The following is a 16,323-nucleotide window of genomic DNA, read 5'->3' on the forward strand; positions in this document are numbered from 1 at the left end:
GTCATGATTTCTGATAGCTCGGTTTATAACACATGTAGCTGTCAGAGACAATGAACTGAGCTACTGAAAATCCTAAGTACAAACACTGAGACCTCATCTGTGGTGTCTTTTGGAATTGCAGACATTTATGGTTTTTAAACCTAACCTCGGTGGGTCATCTCAAACATCTATTAGGTGTAAGGTATTATGTGGAAATATCTGTAACTCAAAAAACAAGATTTTACTCTCTTCATTTCTTCAACGACTGTTTGGCGGAGTCATTCTAAAATGCAAATTGTTACAATGAAAACATCTAACCAAGAATTTTCAAACCACTGCCCATCGGCTCCTTTGATTTCTTAACTCTTAATGATTTCATGTGGTTTCACAGTCTTGGCCTTCTGTTCATCTCCCTTTCAGTCACCAGTATGTTATTTTTTGGTCAACAGTGATTGAAAACGCAAATCTACCTTCTTTTCTACTGCCCCTCTCCCGCACCCGAAATCCTTCCATGGTTGTGGGTGTGGTCTCTACATACCTCTCGTATTTCATAGCTCACCATGTGATTCCCACTTGACCCTCCAGAGTCTTGAACACATATGAGGTTTGTCACCTCTGTGCTTTTGCTCATTAGGTCCAAGGCCTTGGATGCTGCTCCAGCAAGTGTTTTCACCTGACTGCATCCTGCTTGTCCTTTATAACCCATCTCAGAAATCTACTTTAGGAAGCCAGTGAGTTAGAAGCATTTTCTCAGTGGTCCCATGATGTATGCTTTATGACTTATCCTTGCTATATAATTCTGCTTGTGTTTAACTCTTCTCCCAGATTTACTAAATCCTTAACAAAAGCTGAATAGGGCAATGTTTCTCTAATCCACATCACCTGCGTAAGAAATCGTCCCAGGAGCTTGTTAAAAATGCCTTCCCAAGCCCTACCTAGAACCTATCAAATCAGAATCTCTTCGTAAAACACAAAATTGAAATTGACAACCACTGGCCTCTAGGAGGAGGAATTAAGCATTACATAGAGGTCACCTGGGTTTCTTTTTTTTTTTTTTTTGAGATGGAGTCTCGGTCTGTCCCCCAGGTTGGAGTGCAGTGGCGCAATCTAGGCTCACTGCAAGCTCCGCCTCCCAGATTCACGCCATTCTCCTGCCTCAGCCTCCCAAGTAGCTGGGACTACAGGCGGCCGCCACCATGCCCAGCTAATTTTTTTGTATTTTTAATAGAGACGGGGTTTCACTGTGTTAGCCAGGACGGTCTTGATCTCCTGACCTCGTGATCTGCCTGCCTCAGCCTCCCAAAGTGTTGGGATGACAGGCGTGAGCCACCGCACCCAGCTGAGGTCACCTGAGTTTCAAGTGTGTTGCTTCTATTTCATACCCAAGTCAACTAGGTGACAGAGCTCAGCCCCCTTGCTAGCTTTCACAAGAAAGCCAGTTAAATTGTGCTCTTGGTGATCTCTGCATACTTTACTGAAAAAGGAGCTTCTCTGTTATGGACCAACTTTCTCTTGCTCCCCTTATCCTTTTCTTTCTGCATTTCCTCTTCTAGCTTCTAAAGTATCTGCCTCAACTATATATCTTCTTGGATGATCTTGATTTAACAATTTTCTTTCTACAAAATATACCATCCACAGAAACTAAAACAGTACATGATGATTTTGTGAATGTGTATCTTCATAGTGTAAAACCGTATTTGAATACTTGCCAGCATGATTTGCTTAAGGAAGAAATCCACTGGAAAAGTTTATACAGCAAAAGTGTGTGTGTGTGTGTGTGCGCGCATGTTTGCGTGCATGCATATGTGCTCATTTTAAAAATCAGACATGACTTGTCCTTTAACTTTAGTTGGCAGAGACAGAAAAGTGCGAATTCGGTAAATAACTGACTTACACAATATGTGACAATAAATACTCTAATTTTCTGTGACATCTAAAAGTTATAATTCTTTACTCAGTAGAAGACAGTTGTCAGGTGCTAAAATAAAAAAAGATACCTAACCCAGTAAAGGTAAAATCTTAGTTATATTAACCAGCAAGGTACATATTACATTATTATTACTAGACCATGCCTCCAAGTGTGTCAAATTATAAAAATGTGTTCAGCATACATAAAATATACATTAGAGATTTCTCTCATCATAGGCACAATCTAATACAAAAATATATTTGACATTTATAAGTTAGAAGATCCATTGAGAGCCTCCAAAATAGGACAGGGGAAGGAGTGACTGATGACAACATAAAAAAAGAAGCACACATAGATGCAAATAGTTCCACTTATGTGATTATTTTCTTCATCAGCAAAGGGTTAAGAGCAGGTTACACCAAACCAAGTTACCAAGCAGATCACAATCAGTTCACAGGTTGGATGAGTCATAGCACACAGGCCAGAAAATGTACTCAGACTTCAGTCAACCTAATGGGACAGTGTACTCACACTGTGGTTTTGTTGTTTTGGAGTCTAGAAGCTTCATCTACCCACTCTCCATGGTCTACCACCATGTTAACACAGATTTACCACAGGGGCCATCTGTACCAAGCCTAGGATGGATAGACTCTTAAAAAAAAAAAAAAAAGACCTGGCCAGTCACAGTGGTTCATGCCTGTAAGTAATCCCAGCACTTTGAGAGGCCAAGGTGGGTGGATCATGAGGTCAGGAGTTCAAGACCAGCTTGGCCAAGGTGGTGAAACCCTGTTTCTACTAAAACTACAAAAATCAGCCAGGCACGGTGGCAGGCACCTGTAATCCCAGCTACTTGGGAGGCTCAGGCAGGAGAATCACTTGAACCCGGGCAACAGAGGTTGCAGTGAGTAGAGATCGCACCACTGCACTCCAGTCTGGACAACAGAGTAAGACTCCATTTCAAAAAAATAATCATAATAAAAACAAAGATAAAAAATTTTAAAAAGACCTATACTTTTGAGTAGTAAAGAAAACCTACAGGATGGTGTTGCAAAACGCAAAATTGTCTGTCCAGTTAAGTGAGCTGAACACAAACTAATCTGAAGTCCTGAACTCTCTATGGGAAAATAAAAGTAGTTTTTTAAGCAGGCAGAAATTTTTTGAAAAAGATTCAAAAGCACAGGACCTTATATAATCTTTGAATGTGGAATAGCTCAAACAACATTTTGAACTGAAAATTCAAGAATGAACTCTCAAAAACGTCACGATTCAGAATGCTCCACGATCATGACAGAAAAGCTTGTCACCTATGCTGCATGTTAAGAAGAGAGCAAAATGGCAATAGCTGTATTTTAAAGATTCATAATGTTCTTCCCTTCAGTCTAGTTAAAACCAGATGTCCAGGCCAGGCACGGTGGCTCACGCCTGTAATCCCAGCACTTTGGGAGGCTGAGGTGGGTGGATCACGAGGTCAGGAGATTGAGACCATCCTGGCTAACATGGTGAAACCCCGTCTCTACCAAAAATACAAAAAAATTAGCTGGGTGTGGTGGCGGGCGCCTATAGTCCCAGCTACTTGGGAGGCTGAGGCAGGAGAATGGTGTGAACCCAGGAGGCAGAGGTTGCAGTGAGCCAAGATTGCACCACTGCACTCCAGCCTGGGTGACAGAGCGAGACTCCGTCTCAAGAAAAACAAACAAACAAACAAAAACCCAGATAGCCAATATTTTGGGACACCAATTTTGTTCTTCAGAAAAAAGTTCCCTTCTTATTCAATGAATATAGGAGAGCAATCTCTTCTCTCTTACTATTATCTAAAACCCACACCGAATTCACATCAGGAAGAAAGTCAATGTGAATAAACATTTTGGAAACAGTCTACTGAAAAGTGGTCAGTAACAGAGATGAAGAAACATGAATATAGTTTAGCCAAAATCAGTGAGAAATAACTTCTTTCAAATAAATTATGATTATTCCCTCAAAACAAGGTCAAATCAGATTAAATTTGCCAACATTTTACTTGCTTTTCTCATGTTTTATTTCAAAAATATTAAAATACTAACATGAGATCATGCTTCAGCCAAAAGAATTTGTAAATAAATGATACTCTAAAATGATATTCTTCAGCTCAATAAAAATTTCTTTAAAAATCTAACCTTAAACATTGAGCCAAATTATGGCAGAGATTCTTAAAAGTGACTGAGGTATTTAGATTCTTCAAAACCACAGGTTTGCAGTAGCGGGCATGGAGGTAAATTAAATGACAATAAAAATTAACAATGAAGAATAAAAAAATAACTTTGAATTCCTTTTATAATATCTAAATAACCTGAGCTAGGGGGAAAATGTTCCACCAGCAAATATTTTGAGGCCAAAATCTATGTTCATTCATGAATAACTTTTTCAAGTAATGTCTCCAAAGAGTTCCAAAAGTTGGTAATTCGACAATTTTCACAAAGAAAGGTAAACTCCCAAAATGTAGATACTGTTTGTCTACTCTATAGACTAGGCTAATAGATTAGCAAAAGAGTTACACTTTTAGTTGTAAAATTATCTTCTATTAATATTTGCTCTTACTTGGTTGGCTTTCAAAGGAAAAAGAGCGTCCATCGCTTTGAAACATTCTGTAGACAATCTGGAGATGAGTATTTCTGGTAACATAACTTCAGCTGAAGATTTTGTTCTTTTAATAAACAAAACACGGCATTCTGGTCTATTAACATTAATTATTTTTACAATAAAAGATCAGTCCGTTGGTGGTTAGATCTGCTTTCTATTCATTGCTCTGCTGATAACAGGAATAATTAATTGGGATAAGTCAATTCACCTTTTTGTGCCTGAGTTTCACTGTCTGCAAAGTGGGGTTAAGAATATCTGTGCTATGTTATTCACTGGAGTATTCTGAGGATAAAGTAAAACACTAGAAAGCATTTTTATTTTTTCAAAACAGAAATATAAATGCTATGTAATAATATTGTTAATAATTTTACAGGTACCTCGTAATGTTACCCATTCAGATATGTGCTTAAGGTAGGTGTTCCGACAGGATCTGGGGTTGGATGTTTTGTTTGATTTTATTTTAAAAATAATAAATCACAAAACTAAAACGTTTGATTGAGCAAGGTCACTTAACCCTCTCCCCATGTGGTTAGTTGTTATTACCATCATCATCCTCCTCATCATTATTACTTTTTAGCTACATGTTTAAAAGAGGAGATCTTTAATATGTCAAGCTTAACTGGGAAAATGTGTCCCTGGCACAGGTGGTTTTCAGAAGAAAAGCCGATCTTCACAAGAGCTTTGTCCTCTGCTTTTATTTTAAAGTGCGGACCCTGGGTGGGGAGGGACAGAACGGGTGTTCCGGGTCTGTCACTGAGGAACCAATTCCCTCAGAGAGGCCAGAGCAGCATGGATGCGGACATGCAATCTGTTTTCAAAGTCGTAGCCAGAAAAATCCTCCTGTAAGATCAAAGAAAGATATGTATGCACTCTGTTAGCTAAGCTTGCACAGGGTACTGTGGTATAAAGCACACTCAATTTTGTACTTCCCAAAGTAAAATCTCTACACTCCCAGTAAAGGCTTCCCATGCACTTGATTTTCATATTACTCAAACCTCAAACTTCGTATTCATTTTTAAAAACATCAATTGAATGTCAATAATGTTCTCTTTGGACAATTTTCCTCGTGTTATTCTTGAAAAGGTAGTCTCACGTTGTGCTCAATATAAGTTACTATTAGAAATTCTTAATTCAGGGACATAGTTATAAAATCAAAAGTTATCTTCCCACCCAAAGACTAAGAGTGTTTCTAAAGCAGGATGAACTATTTCATCTGAGTTCCTTATGATCTTGTAATGTCCCTTAAAACTCAAGAGCTCACTGATTCAATTGGTTATCATTTTTCCTTTCCAGAAATATTACCAACCAGAACATCACTGCACAAACTTTCTTGAATTCAGACTCAGGTATACACTGTATGGGATAAGAAGGGCCACTGGAGAAAGGTAGATTCAGGATATTTACCTTTGCTTGAAGAAGTAGAGTTCTGCCTCTTCCTACAGTCTATAAGAAAAACACATTATCCCTTAAAATCTGTGTTTATATATACGCAGGCAGAAAATGGTATAATAGGAGGCTATGTTAATTAAAACAATTCACCACAGACACAGCAATGAGTCAACTGTTCATTCAAGTATAATGACTCCAATATTTTTTTTTTTTTTTTTTTTTTGAGATGGAGTTTCATTCTGTCATCCAGGCTGGAGGGCAGTGGCATGATCTCGGCTCACTGCAACCTCTACCTCCCATGTTCAAGCAATTCTCCTGCCTCAGCCTCCTGAGTAGCTGGGATTACAGGCACCTGCCACTATGCCCAGATAATTTTTGTATTTTTAGTAGAGACAGGGTTTAGCTCTGTTGGCCAGTTGGTCTCAAACCTCAAGCGATCCACCCACCTTGGCCTCCCCAAGTGCTGGGATTACAGGTGTGAGCCATTGTGCCCAACCCCAATATTTTTAAATATAAAATTGTTTATTTGTTTACATGGGGACATTCCTTGATATATAATTACTTAATTTTTCATAGTCTATAAAAGGCAACCTCTAAGATATAATATCTTAGGTTAAAATCTTACTAAACAACCTTAAAATTAATGATTATCAAAAGGTTTTATCTGAATCAGTAAGTTATATAGCTATAAACTTTATTTATTTATTTATTTATTTTTTGAGACAGGGTCTTGCTCTTTTGCTCAGGCTAGAGTGCAGTGGCACAATCATGGCTTACTGCAACCTCAAACTTCAGAGATCCTCTCACCTCAGCCCCCAGGTTAACTGGGACTAAAGGCACATGTTACCACGCCTATGTTTTTGCTTTTTTTTGCAGACACGAGATTTCACTTTGTTGCCCAGGTGGGTTTTGAACTTCTGGGCTCAAGTGATACTCCCGCCTCAGCCTCCCAAACTGCTGGGATTACAGGCATGAGCCACTGAGCCTGGCTATATTTTATCTTTTAAAAACTGTATTTTTACTGTACCTTTTCTATATGTAGATACACAAATACTTACCATTGTGTTACGGTTGCCTACAGTATTCAATACAGTAACATGCTATATACGAGTATAGTCCAGAAGCAACAGGCTACAGACACAGCCTGGCTGTGTAGGTGATACCACCTAGGTTTGTGTATGTAATCTGAAGGAATTGCCTAACAACACATTTCTCAGAATGTCATTAAGAGATGTATGACTGTCATTTGAATTCTAGGCAAGAAATTACCTTATTAAAGATAGTAAGGTAGCATTACTAACTTCTGGGACTCATTCTAAGCAAAATCTAGGAAAACAAAATGAAGAACATGTGTTCAATCAGTTTGTTTTAAATGAAGGGTGCATTGTGCTTGCTCATTTCTACATTTTTGTTGATGAACATTTTATATATATATGTGTGTGTGTATATATATGTGTGTGTATGTGTGTGTGTGTGTATATATACACACACACAAGACCTTACCTCTGGTTTGTCTAATAGAAGACAGCCAAGTTCATAACAGGCATACGGCTGAACATATAAGTTATTCTGACGACACAATTCATCTTTAACAGCTCGCTGGAAGTACTGAAAGGAATGCAAATGTTATTGGATGAATTCATTTTCCTACTTAGCATAGGGCTTATTACAATCTTCAAGAGGGGGCGGGAAGGGGGACTCATACTCTGTTTTCTAGATCAGATTTTCTCTTCTTTCCTCATCTTCATTCTTTCCTATCTACATCTTAGAAGTCTTTTACATGCTGCCTGATGTGCATTCCTCAGAATATATTGGACTGTCTCATTTGTGCTACTATTTTTCCAGGGGACATATTAGCCTCTATTGATTTTATCACTGAGAATACCTTTATCTGCATCTAAGAGTCTAAACATCCCATTTTAAATGTTGAAAACAGAAAACACACAAGGCAACTATGATCTCTTGACATGTGTCTTGACCGTATCTTACTAGCACATAAGGATTTGATCTAAAATAAGCTATTTCGGACTGTAATAACTATCATAAGCCCATACTGAAAGATTAAACTTACAAGGGCATGATCTTCTAGGATTTAAAAGCCAAAAGTCTCCTATTACTGTGCATTAATTCTTTTTTTAAATCTTTTTCACTCTGTCGCCCAGGCTGGAGTGCAGTGGTGCAATCTTGGCTCACTGCAACCTCCGCCTCCTGGGTTCAAGCAATTCTCGTGCTTCAGCCTCCCAAGGAGCTGGGATTACAGGTGCACGCCACCACACCTGGCTAATTTTTGTATTTTTAGTAGAGACGGGGTTTCACCATGTTGGCCAGGCTGGTCTCAAACTCCTGACCTCAAGTGATCCGCCCACCTTGGCCTCCCAAAGTGCTGGGATTACAGGTGTGAGCCACTGTGCCCAGCCACTGTACATTGATTCTTTCAAAGAGTAGTCAAACTAACACTGATATATACCTCTTCAAAACAACCAATCAAACAAAAAAACAACTCTCTCGCCCCCCAGGGCTGCATCAATAATCTGCAGTTATAAAGAGAGAAAACTGAACGCACACTGACATGTCTGATCATTTTCATTCTTGTCTAACTATGAGGCTTCACTCCACTCCTTCAAAACTGTCTGCCTCCTCATGTCCTCCTCTCTCCAGTGGAGACTGTCATCTTTGATAAATACTAGTGCCAGAAAAGGAGGCCATATATAAAGAAGCATTCTAAGAATCTGAAGTTAATTAAAAACTAGTATTAACCATCATCAACTTCTAGCATCTGAGGAGATGGCATTAATCACATCAATTGGAAAAAGTTTATAGTGGGATGTTCGGTTTTGTTTAGTGCTTTTTCATTTTTCTTATTCACAAGCACATACGTAGGTGTTCGTGACTTATTTTCTTTAGCCCTGACAACATTAACAGTTTACCTGAACAGCATCTTCTGGGTTTCCTAGACATTTGTGTATGGCACCAAGAAGCAAATACTTCAATCCAACAACAGATGAATCATCCACTTCATGGCAAGCTTTAAAAGAAGGGGAGTGAACAGAGCAGTAAGGAAATGCATTCACTTAACTCCTTCAGTATCGTGAAGAGTGAGGTGAATGTTTCAGTTCACATTTCTGCCTCCTGAAACTCAGAAGGTGCCCATTCTTCATCCATTAGTGAGCAGCCTTTGTCAAAGAAAGGCAAAAATACCAAACTTCACAGAACCAAGAATACTCAAAGTGCAACACATTATTACCTCGTGAAAAACGCCAATCTGAAAAGGCAACATCCTGTATGATTCTATCAACTATGAACTATATGACATTCTGGAAAAGCTAAAACTATGGAGACAGTAAAAATATCAGTGGTTGCCGGGGGTGAGGGGAGATGGAGGGGTGAGTAGGTAGAGCAGAAAGAATTTTTAGGGCAATGAAAGGACTGTGTGATATCATCACAGTAGACACATTATTATACAATGGTCCAAACCCTACTGTTTGTTCACTGAGTGAACCCTACTGTGAACTATGGGCTTTGGGTGATTATGATGTGTCAGTGCTGGTTCACAGACTGTAACAAATGTACCACACTGATGTTGGTAGTTGGGAAGGACAGGGGCAGGGAGGAGCTTGTGGGAACTCTGGACTTTCTGCTCAATTTTGCTGTGAACCTAAAACTGCTCTTAAAAAAAAGAAGTTCTGTTAATTTCTTAAAAATAACTTCACATTAAATTGCCATGCCATAGGCACCTTTCCATGTTTGTACGAGTTACTGTACTAGTCAGTGGGAGAGGAGCAGCACTGATCCCTTCACTTCAACAGCAAGCTGTGGAGGATTGACACGTAGGTTAGAGAATGCTATGGGAGCTTTCCAAGAAAAAGAGAAAGATGCAGAACGGAAACATGATGGAGCTGATGAGGAAGAAAGGAAGTAATACCATTATTTCCAAAGACTAATAAAGATACTGAGATTCAATAATATATATGTTACTATTTTATATATAAACATATATTTATATTTTCTATTATATATATGTATACAGAGAGAGAGAGAGAACTGAAGTTACAGAACAAGTAACTCAAAGGCGAGAGGAGGAGGTAAATGTGAGAATAGAAGATGATCTTGTAGAAGCAGGAGTTGCCCCAGAAAGCCAGGCTAGGAATACGCTCATACGAAAAAGAACTCAGGGACTCTTAAGGCAGCAACATTAAGGAAACCTTAATTCAGTTCATTCACTTGTTCATTCATTCATTCATTACACTAATTCATTCATTCAATATTTATTGAGCACCTACTATTTGCCAGGCAATTCTAGGTGCTTAGAATACAATGACAAAACAAACAAAAAATTCCTTCTCAGAGAGAAGAGCAAGTGCAAAGGCACAGGAGCCAGGTGTGCCTGAGAGCAGGGAGGAGGACCGTGCTGAGCAAGGGGGAAGAGCAGGGAGGGACAATGGCCTCTGGAGTTTCAGACTGGGAGCACTGCCTGCCACTGCATAGACTTGGGTTTTTGTTCTGAATGAGAGGAGAGACCATAGAGGATTCTGGGAAGCAGAGTGACACAACATGATTAAGTTTTAATAGGATCACTCTGCCTCCTACGCCTAGAATACAAACATGTTTACAATGTAGCTGGGCATGGTGGCTGCGCATAATCCCCATACTTTGGAAGACCAAAGTGGGAGGATCACTTGAGCCCAGGAGTTGAAGACCAACCTGGGCAACATGGCAAGACCCCATCTCTACAATTTTTTTTTTTTTTAATAGCTGGGTGTGGTGGCATGCCCCTGTAGTCCCAGCTACTCAGGAGGCTGAGGTTGGAGGATCGCTTGAGCCAGGGAGGCAGAGGTTGCAGTGAGCCATGATCACACTACTACACTCCAGCCTGGGCAACAGAGCATAACCCTGTCTCAAAAACACAAAACACAAACACCAACAAAAGACAATGCAGAGAAAGAACGCAGTGGAGAAGGGCAGGTGGGTGGGGAAAGGTTATGGATGAAACAACAAGACAAGGGTATAGGATTCTCACTAGTTCTGCTGGTACACTTAGCTATGGATGGGGACTCTGACAAGCTAATGCACAAAACTGGGAGGGCATGATGCAGAGTTTAATAAATGCTTATGATCCACATTGCCACTACTTTTTTTTTCTGGAACATAACTTTCTCTACAAAGATCTTCATTGTACTGTATGTGGTTGATCAGTCTGTACCATTACCGCTTACCATTGAGGAATGATATAATCTAATTAATAGACCTCAGAACTGGGTTAAATTTAGCAAAGATACTAGAGAATTGTCTCATGCTCACTTCAGATACGGTCTGTCTTCCCTTCCAGGCACACATCTTTGTTGTTAGTGTTTTTCATTTTGATACCTGGAAAGGGGTTCAGAGAATATTTTGTCAAATCTCACTTCACTGGTAATTGTTCTTGTGAATGTTAATTACTGCCTACCTTATATTTGTATTTTATCTCTAAATATGTGATTCGGTACTTGCGTATTAAAAATTACTTAATATTCTTCATTGTTCCTTTGAGTGAGGTATTTAAAGATGTTCTATACTTGCTTCAATAGGAAGGGAGGGGTTTTGAATTATGCAACTCCTTTAAAAATAAATACAGTAGCCAGGTGCAGCATCACACGCCTGTAATCTCAGCTACTCAGGAGACTGAGGTGGAAGGACCACTTGAGCCCAGGAGTTTGAGGCTGCAGTGAGTTATGAACACACCACTGCACCCAACCTGGGTGACAGTATGAGACCTGTCTCTAAAAATTAAAAAAAAAAAAATTAAAAAGAACGTAGGAGAATCTGACACATCCAAGAAAAATGTTTCCTTGCTAGTTCCTCCCTGGGAGGGTTACACATCTACTCGAATTACAGGGCCACTGTACAAGACTTCTTGAGTTTTGTTCCTTTGATCTCCAGAATAGCAACATTGGCAATTGGCAACGTTTGTTTTCACACTGGAGGAAGGACTTTTTTTTTTCTTTTCTTTTTTTTTTTTAAAGAAATAGGCAAAAGGGATTTGCAGGAAGTCTGATGATAAAAATATATGGCTTGATGGATCATGCTCTATTTGGTCTAAAACAAGAATAACTGGAGAAAAATCTGAAACATTTTCTACAGTGGCTTACAAACTATTTCTGGAATATTATGTCTAAACGGTCAATACTAAGTTTCTTGGGAAAACGCACCACATATATGAATAAGAATATATTTCTTTTTTTTTTCCTTTTTTCTTTTGCAGGCAAGATCTCACTCTTGTCATTCAGGCTGGAGTGGTGGAGCATGATCAAAGCTCACCGCAGCCTCGATATCCTGGGCTCAAGTGATCTTCCCACCTCAGTCTCCCAAGTAGCTGGCACTACAGATGCACACCACCACACCCAGATAATTTTTGGTATTTTCAGTAGAGACAGGGTTTCACCAAGTTGCCCAGGCTGGTCTCAAACTCTTGGCTCAAGCCATCTGCCTGCCTTGGCCTTCCAAAGTGCTGGGATAACAAGTGTGAGCCACCCCACCAGGCCACACTTTAGTATATTTTGATGTATGTGAATCACACCTAAAGGCAACAAGTACTTTCATGGGGGAAAATAAAATGTATGCTCCCAGCAACTCCCACAGCCACAGAATCAATAACATTTATCACAAAAGCATCACATGTTTAAGGCAAGCATATCTGTCCACAGCAAGGCCGCCTCCTCCTCCCATCACCTAAGTGACAGGATTTTCTTCATCACGACACCCTCTAAGAAGGAGAGATATGTCCTCTCCCTGAATCTGATGAGATCAACGCGAGGTAACTGGGAAACTGAAGAATGCAGCACTGGCAGAAGAAGCCAATGTGTCCAGTAGACAGTTTTGGGTTTTTAAACATTCTTTACCTTGACTCATCCTCTGCAGGTTGGGGAAGGAACAGTTTGGAAGAGCTTTCCACAAGTACAACACTTCAATGGACGCCAACACACAGAGTGCTTTGGTTGGGGTTTGCTTCCGAAATCGCTCTGCCTATAAGGAGTTAGAATAAACAGGCTACATTTTTCAAAAACAAATTCAAATAAAAAATATACCTCGGACACTTTAAAAGCACACAGTTCATCATCAGTGTGAATGACCCTCTCCTTCAAAGCTAAGACTAACAATTCGTCTCTCTATAAAAAATGTTGCTTTCAATTTTTGACATACAGGAAATGATGCCTTTCATGCATTAGTCAACTGCAGTGACTCTCAAGATGCAGGGTAGGCTGGGCGTGGTGGCTCACGCCTGTAACCCCAGCACTTTGGGAGGTCAAGGCAGGCAGATCACCTGAGGTCAGGAGTTTCAGATCAGCCTGACCAACACAGAGAAACTCCGTCTCTACCGAAAATACAAAATTAGCTGGGTGTAGTGGTGTGCACCTGTAATCCCAGCTACTCAGGAGGCTGAGGCAGGAGAAGTGCTTGAACCCGGGAGGCGGAGGTTGCGGTGAGCCGAGATGGCGCCATTGCACTCCAGCCTGGGCAACAGAGCAAAACTCCGTCTCAAAAAAACAGATGCAGGGTATTTCTGAAAACTTGGGGATGAAGCTAGATTTACGTGCATTTAGATCGATGGAATTTATAAAGCTTGGTGACACCTAATAATTCAATGGGCTTACACACACCTAAGGAACTAAGACTAGATAGATGCCTTTTAGTCACAGTTCTCTTGTTTTTAAAATGTTCTACTGAGTGCCAGTGCCCTCAGCTATACATTATAATCTAATTTATACTCAAAAGCTTCATTAAATGTTCATTCAATAAAAACATATACAACTAAAATAACTGATAATTCAGGATATAAGACACTATGTAACTCAAGGTAATACAGCAAAATTGTATTCACAAAAGTACAGAATACATTAGGAACGCTGTCTCTACAGTCTTGGGCCTTTCTGCTGGCAACTGTGACACTGTGACACACACCTTTGCTTTTTATTACATCAAAATGTGATGTGTTCTCTATTCTCAACCCCAGACAGCCTGCATTTCTTACTAGGCCCTGCCAATTTGTATTCTTCCAAAACCAACTAATTCTTTAGACAGATCCTTTCTCTTAGTGCGTTCATTAGCTCTGCAGAATGTATAATGTCTCCATTCATTAAAATAAAATAAAAAAAAAACTAGACTCCAGTTACTCTTCAGATCATATATATCTTTCACCTTTGCTAAAAATTTCCATGAAGGGGAACCATTCTGAGTCTTAACCCAATTTTTTGAGGCCCTGTATCTGCAGGGCTAATCGATTTTTTGAAAATCTGCTTTCATTATTTGCAGCAAGGCAAGAATCTTCATAGAGAAGATGTACAATCATGGAGAGAATCCTCTCCATGGCGGTGAACTGCACTTGACATGATAAGTAAATAGGCAGCCTTGAATATAATTTCCCAAAGCTTGCCAAGGCAGTGTTGGTTACAAATGCCCATCATAATACACCAGGCTCCAACATACCTTTTTTACCGAGAACTGTTCAATCTGATTGTTTTTCCTTTTGAAGAGTTTCTGAACTTCTTTAAAGACAATCTGTGCCCCATCCACATCACCAGTGGCTCCCTGACAAACTGTAAGAGACCATAATGATATTTCTTAAATATAAGTCAGGGAAAATGCCGTAAGGGATATCTAAAGTGATGATACTTGAAAAAAAAAAAAAAAAAAAGGAAAGAAACCGGAGCAAATACGTTTAAAGACTATTCCACAACGGGCTGGACGTGGTGGCTCACGCCAGTAATCCCATCACTTTGGGAGGCCAAGGTGGGTGGATCACCTGAGGTCAGGAATTCAAGACCAGCCTGGCCAACATGGCGAAACCCCATCTCTGCTAAAAACACAAAAATTAGCCAGGCATGGTGGCACATGCCTGTAATCCCAGCTACTTGGGAGTCTAAGGCAGGAGAATTGCTTGAACGTAAGAGGCGGGAGGTTGCAATGAGCCAAGATGGCACCACTGCACTGCAGCCTGGGCAACAGAATGAGACTCTGTCTCAGAAAAACAAACAAAAAGACTATTCCACAAAGGACTGCACCATCCTGTTGATCACTTCAACTATTTTCTAGGTGCCTGTGTTCCCAGAGCTTTTGGGGGCCTTGGGGAAAGCCATGGTCCTTGTCCTTTTGTTGGGGAGACAGTCTTCCACATAACAAAATCCTTAGCTACTGTCACAGTGTGCAGCCTAGTTAGGGCTCACAAACTCAGACAGTGGAATAAATAGGAACCCAGGAAAGAACAATGAAGAGCCCAGAGGATCATGAAAGCTTCGTGGTGGAAGGAGGATTTCTCTGTCCTAGGAAGTCATCTATCTGCCCTGTCCATGTTCCTTGGCTGCCTACCACCTACAAGCCACCAGCAAGAATGTGAAGAAGAAACACGTGTGCCTGAACCCTAAGGAAACTGACATTTCGATTGAAGAGATCACACACGCACATAGGGTCCCACAGGCTGCAATGCATGTAGTGATAGCGGTAGTCAGGGTAGGAGAACCAAAGTGGTTTCTAGAAGGCTCAGAAAGAGAAGGGATCATTTCTCTCTGGAGTGACCAGATGCTGTAAGGAGCTAGGAGAAGTCAAGCGGAGTCTTGAGGAATGAGTGAGATTTTGATCATGTGCACACCTTCTTCTCACCTCAGGCCCCAAAGATGTAATGATCTTCCCTTTGCTGTGTCTTCTTGGTCCCTGATGCAAACTTTGCACTGGCTGCAGCCCCACGACCTGATTGAAACTCTACCACAACTCTGTCCTTTCCTCTCAACTCTGATGGTGCGGAATCCATCTCTATTCATTTTTGTTAGATCACATGTGGTTTTTCACTCCCCAGTTGGAATGTACTAAAGTTGATTTGCTAGTTGCCCCTTCCTCTTTTTTTTTTTTTTGTGGAGACGGAGTCTCACTCTGTTGCCCAGGCTGGAGTGCAGTGGTGTGATCTCTACTCACTGCAAGCTCCGCCTCCCAGGTTCACGCCATTCTCCTGCCTCAGCCTCCCAAATAGCTGGGACTACAGGCACTGCCACCAGGCCCAGCTAATTTTTGTATTTTTAGTAGAGATGGGGTTTCACCATATTGGCCTCTTAACCTCGTGATACGCCTGCCTTGGTCTCTCAAAGTGCTGGGATTACAGGCGCGAGCCACTGTGCCTGGCCAGATACCCCTTCTTTACTTGAGCACCCCTAAAAGTAGGTTGGTCCCGTACTCGCATTTGGGCATGGTCAAGCAGTCACTTATCCCAGGCATGCACGTACCAGGATAGGTTACCATCGGCAGAGCCCAAGGGTTCAAGAACTGAGGCTCGGAGAGAACTGAGGACACGAAGACAATGGGAAAGACAGCAGGTTCCTACTGGGATTAAAAGTGATGAGGCTGAATATTCAAAGGAAGGGACAACTCCTTTCCCAGTCACTGGGGCATCCCTGATCCAGATGGAGGAG

The 16,323-nt window shown here is 40.6% G+C and overlaps 1 protein-coding gene and 1 non-coding gene across 3 annotated transcripts in view; one reads left to right on the plus strand and one right to left on the minus strand.

Moving 5' to 3' along the window:
* Positions 1-1,879: 1,879 nt before the first annotated feature.
* The window catches only part of TTC39C (tetratricopeptide repeat domain 39C), a 120,403-nt gene continuing 105,959 nt past the window's right edge, over positions 1,880-16,323 (minus strand). The window contains exons 4-9 of one of the 2 annotated variants that reach the window (XM_033178109.1): positions 14,354-14,463; positions 12,769-12,892; positions 8,821-8,918; positions 7,397-7,501; positions 5,909-5,947; positions 1,880-5,344 (exon numbers count right to left, since the gene is read on the minus strand). In XM_033178109.1, the coding sequence (XP_033034000.1) occupies positions 5,255-5,344; positions 5,909-5,947; positions 7,397-7,501; positions 8,821-8,918; positions 12,769-12,892; positions 14,354-14,463 (566 nt within the window). In that variant the 3' untranslated portion in view covers positions 1,880-5,254. The remainder of the gene's footprint in view (positions 5,345-5,908; positions 5,948-7,396; positions 7,502-8,820; positions 8,919-12,768; positions 12,893-14,353; positions 14,464-16,323) is intronic. The other variant, XM_033178107.1, reaches the window with a different exon arrangement.
* On the plus strand, positions 14,028-14,142 carry LOC117064306. Its single transcript, XR_004429369.1, has one exon. It is a non-coding gene; the product is annotated as a U5 spliceosomal RNA (small nuclear RNA).

This window comes from Trachypithecus francoisi, unplaced genomic scaffold (assembly GCF_009764315.1).
Source record: "Trachypithecus francoisi isolate TF-2019V2 unplaced genomic scaffold, Tfra_2.0 Lachesis_group19, whole genome shotgun sequence".
Lineage (NCBI taxonomy): Eukaryota > Metazoa > Chordata > Mammalia > Primates > Cercopithecidae > Trachypithecus > Trachypithecus francoisi.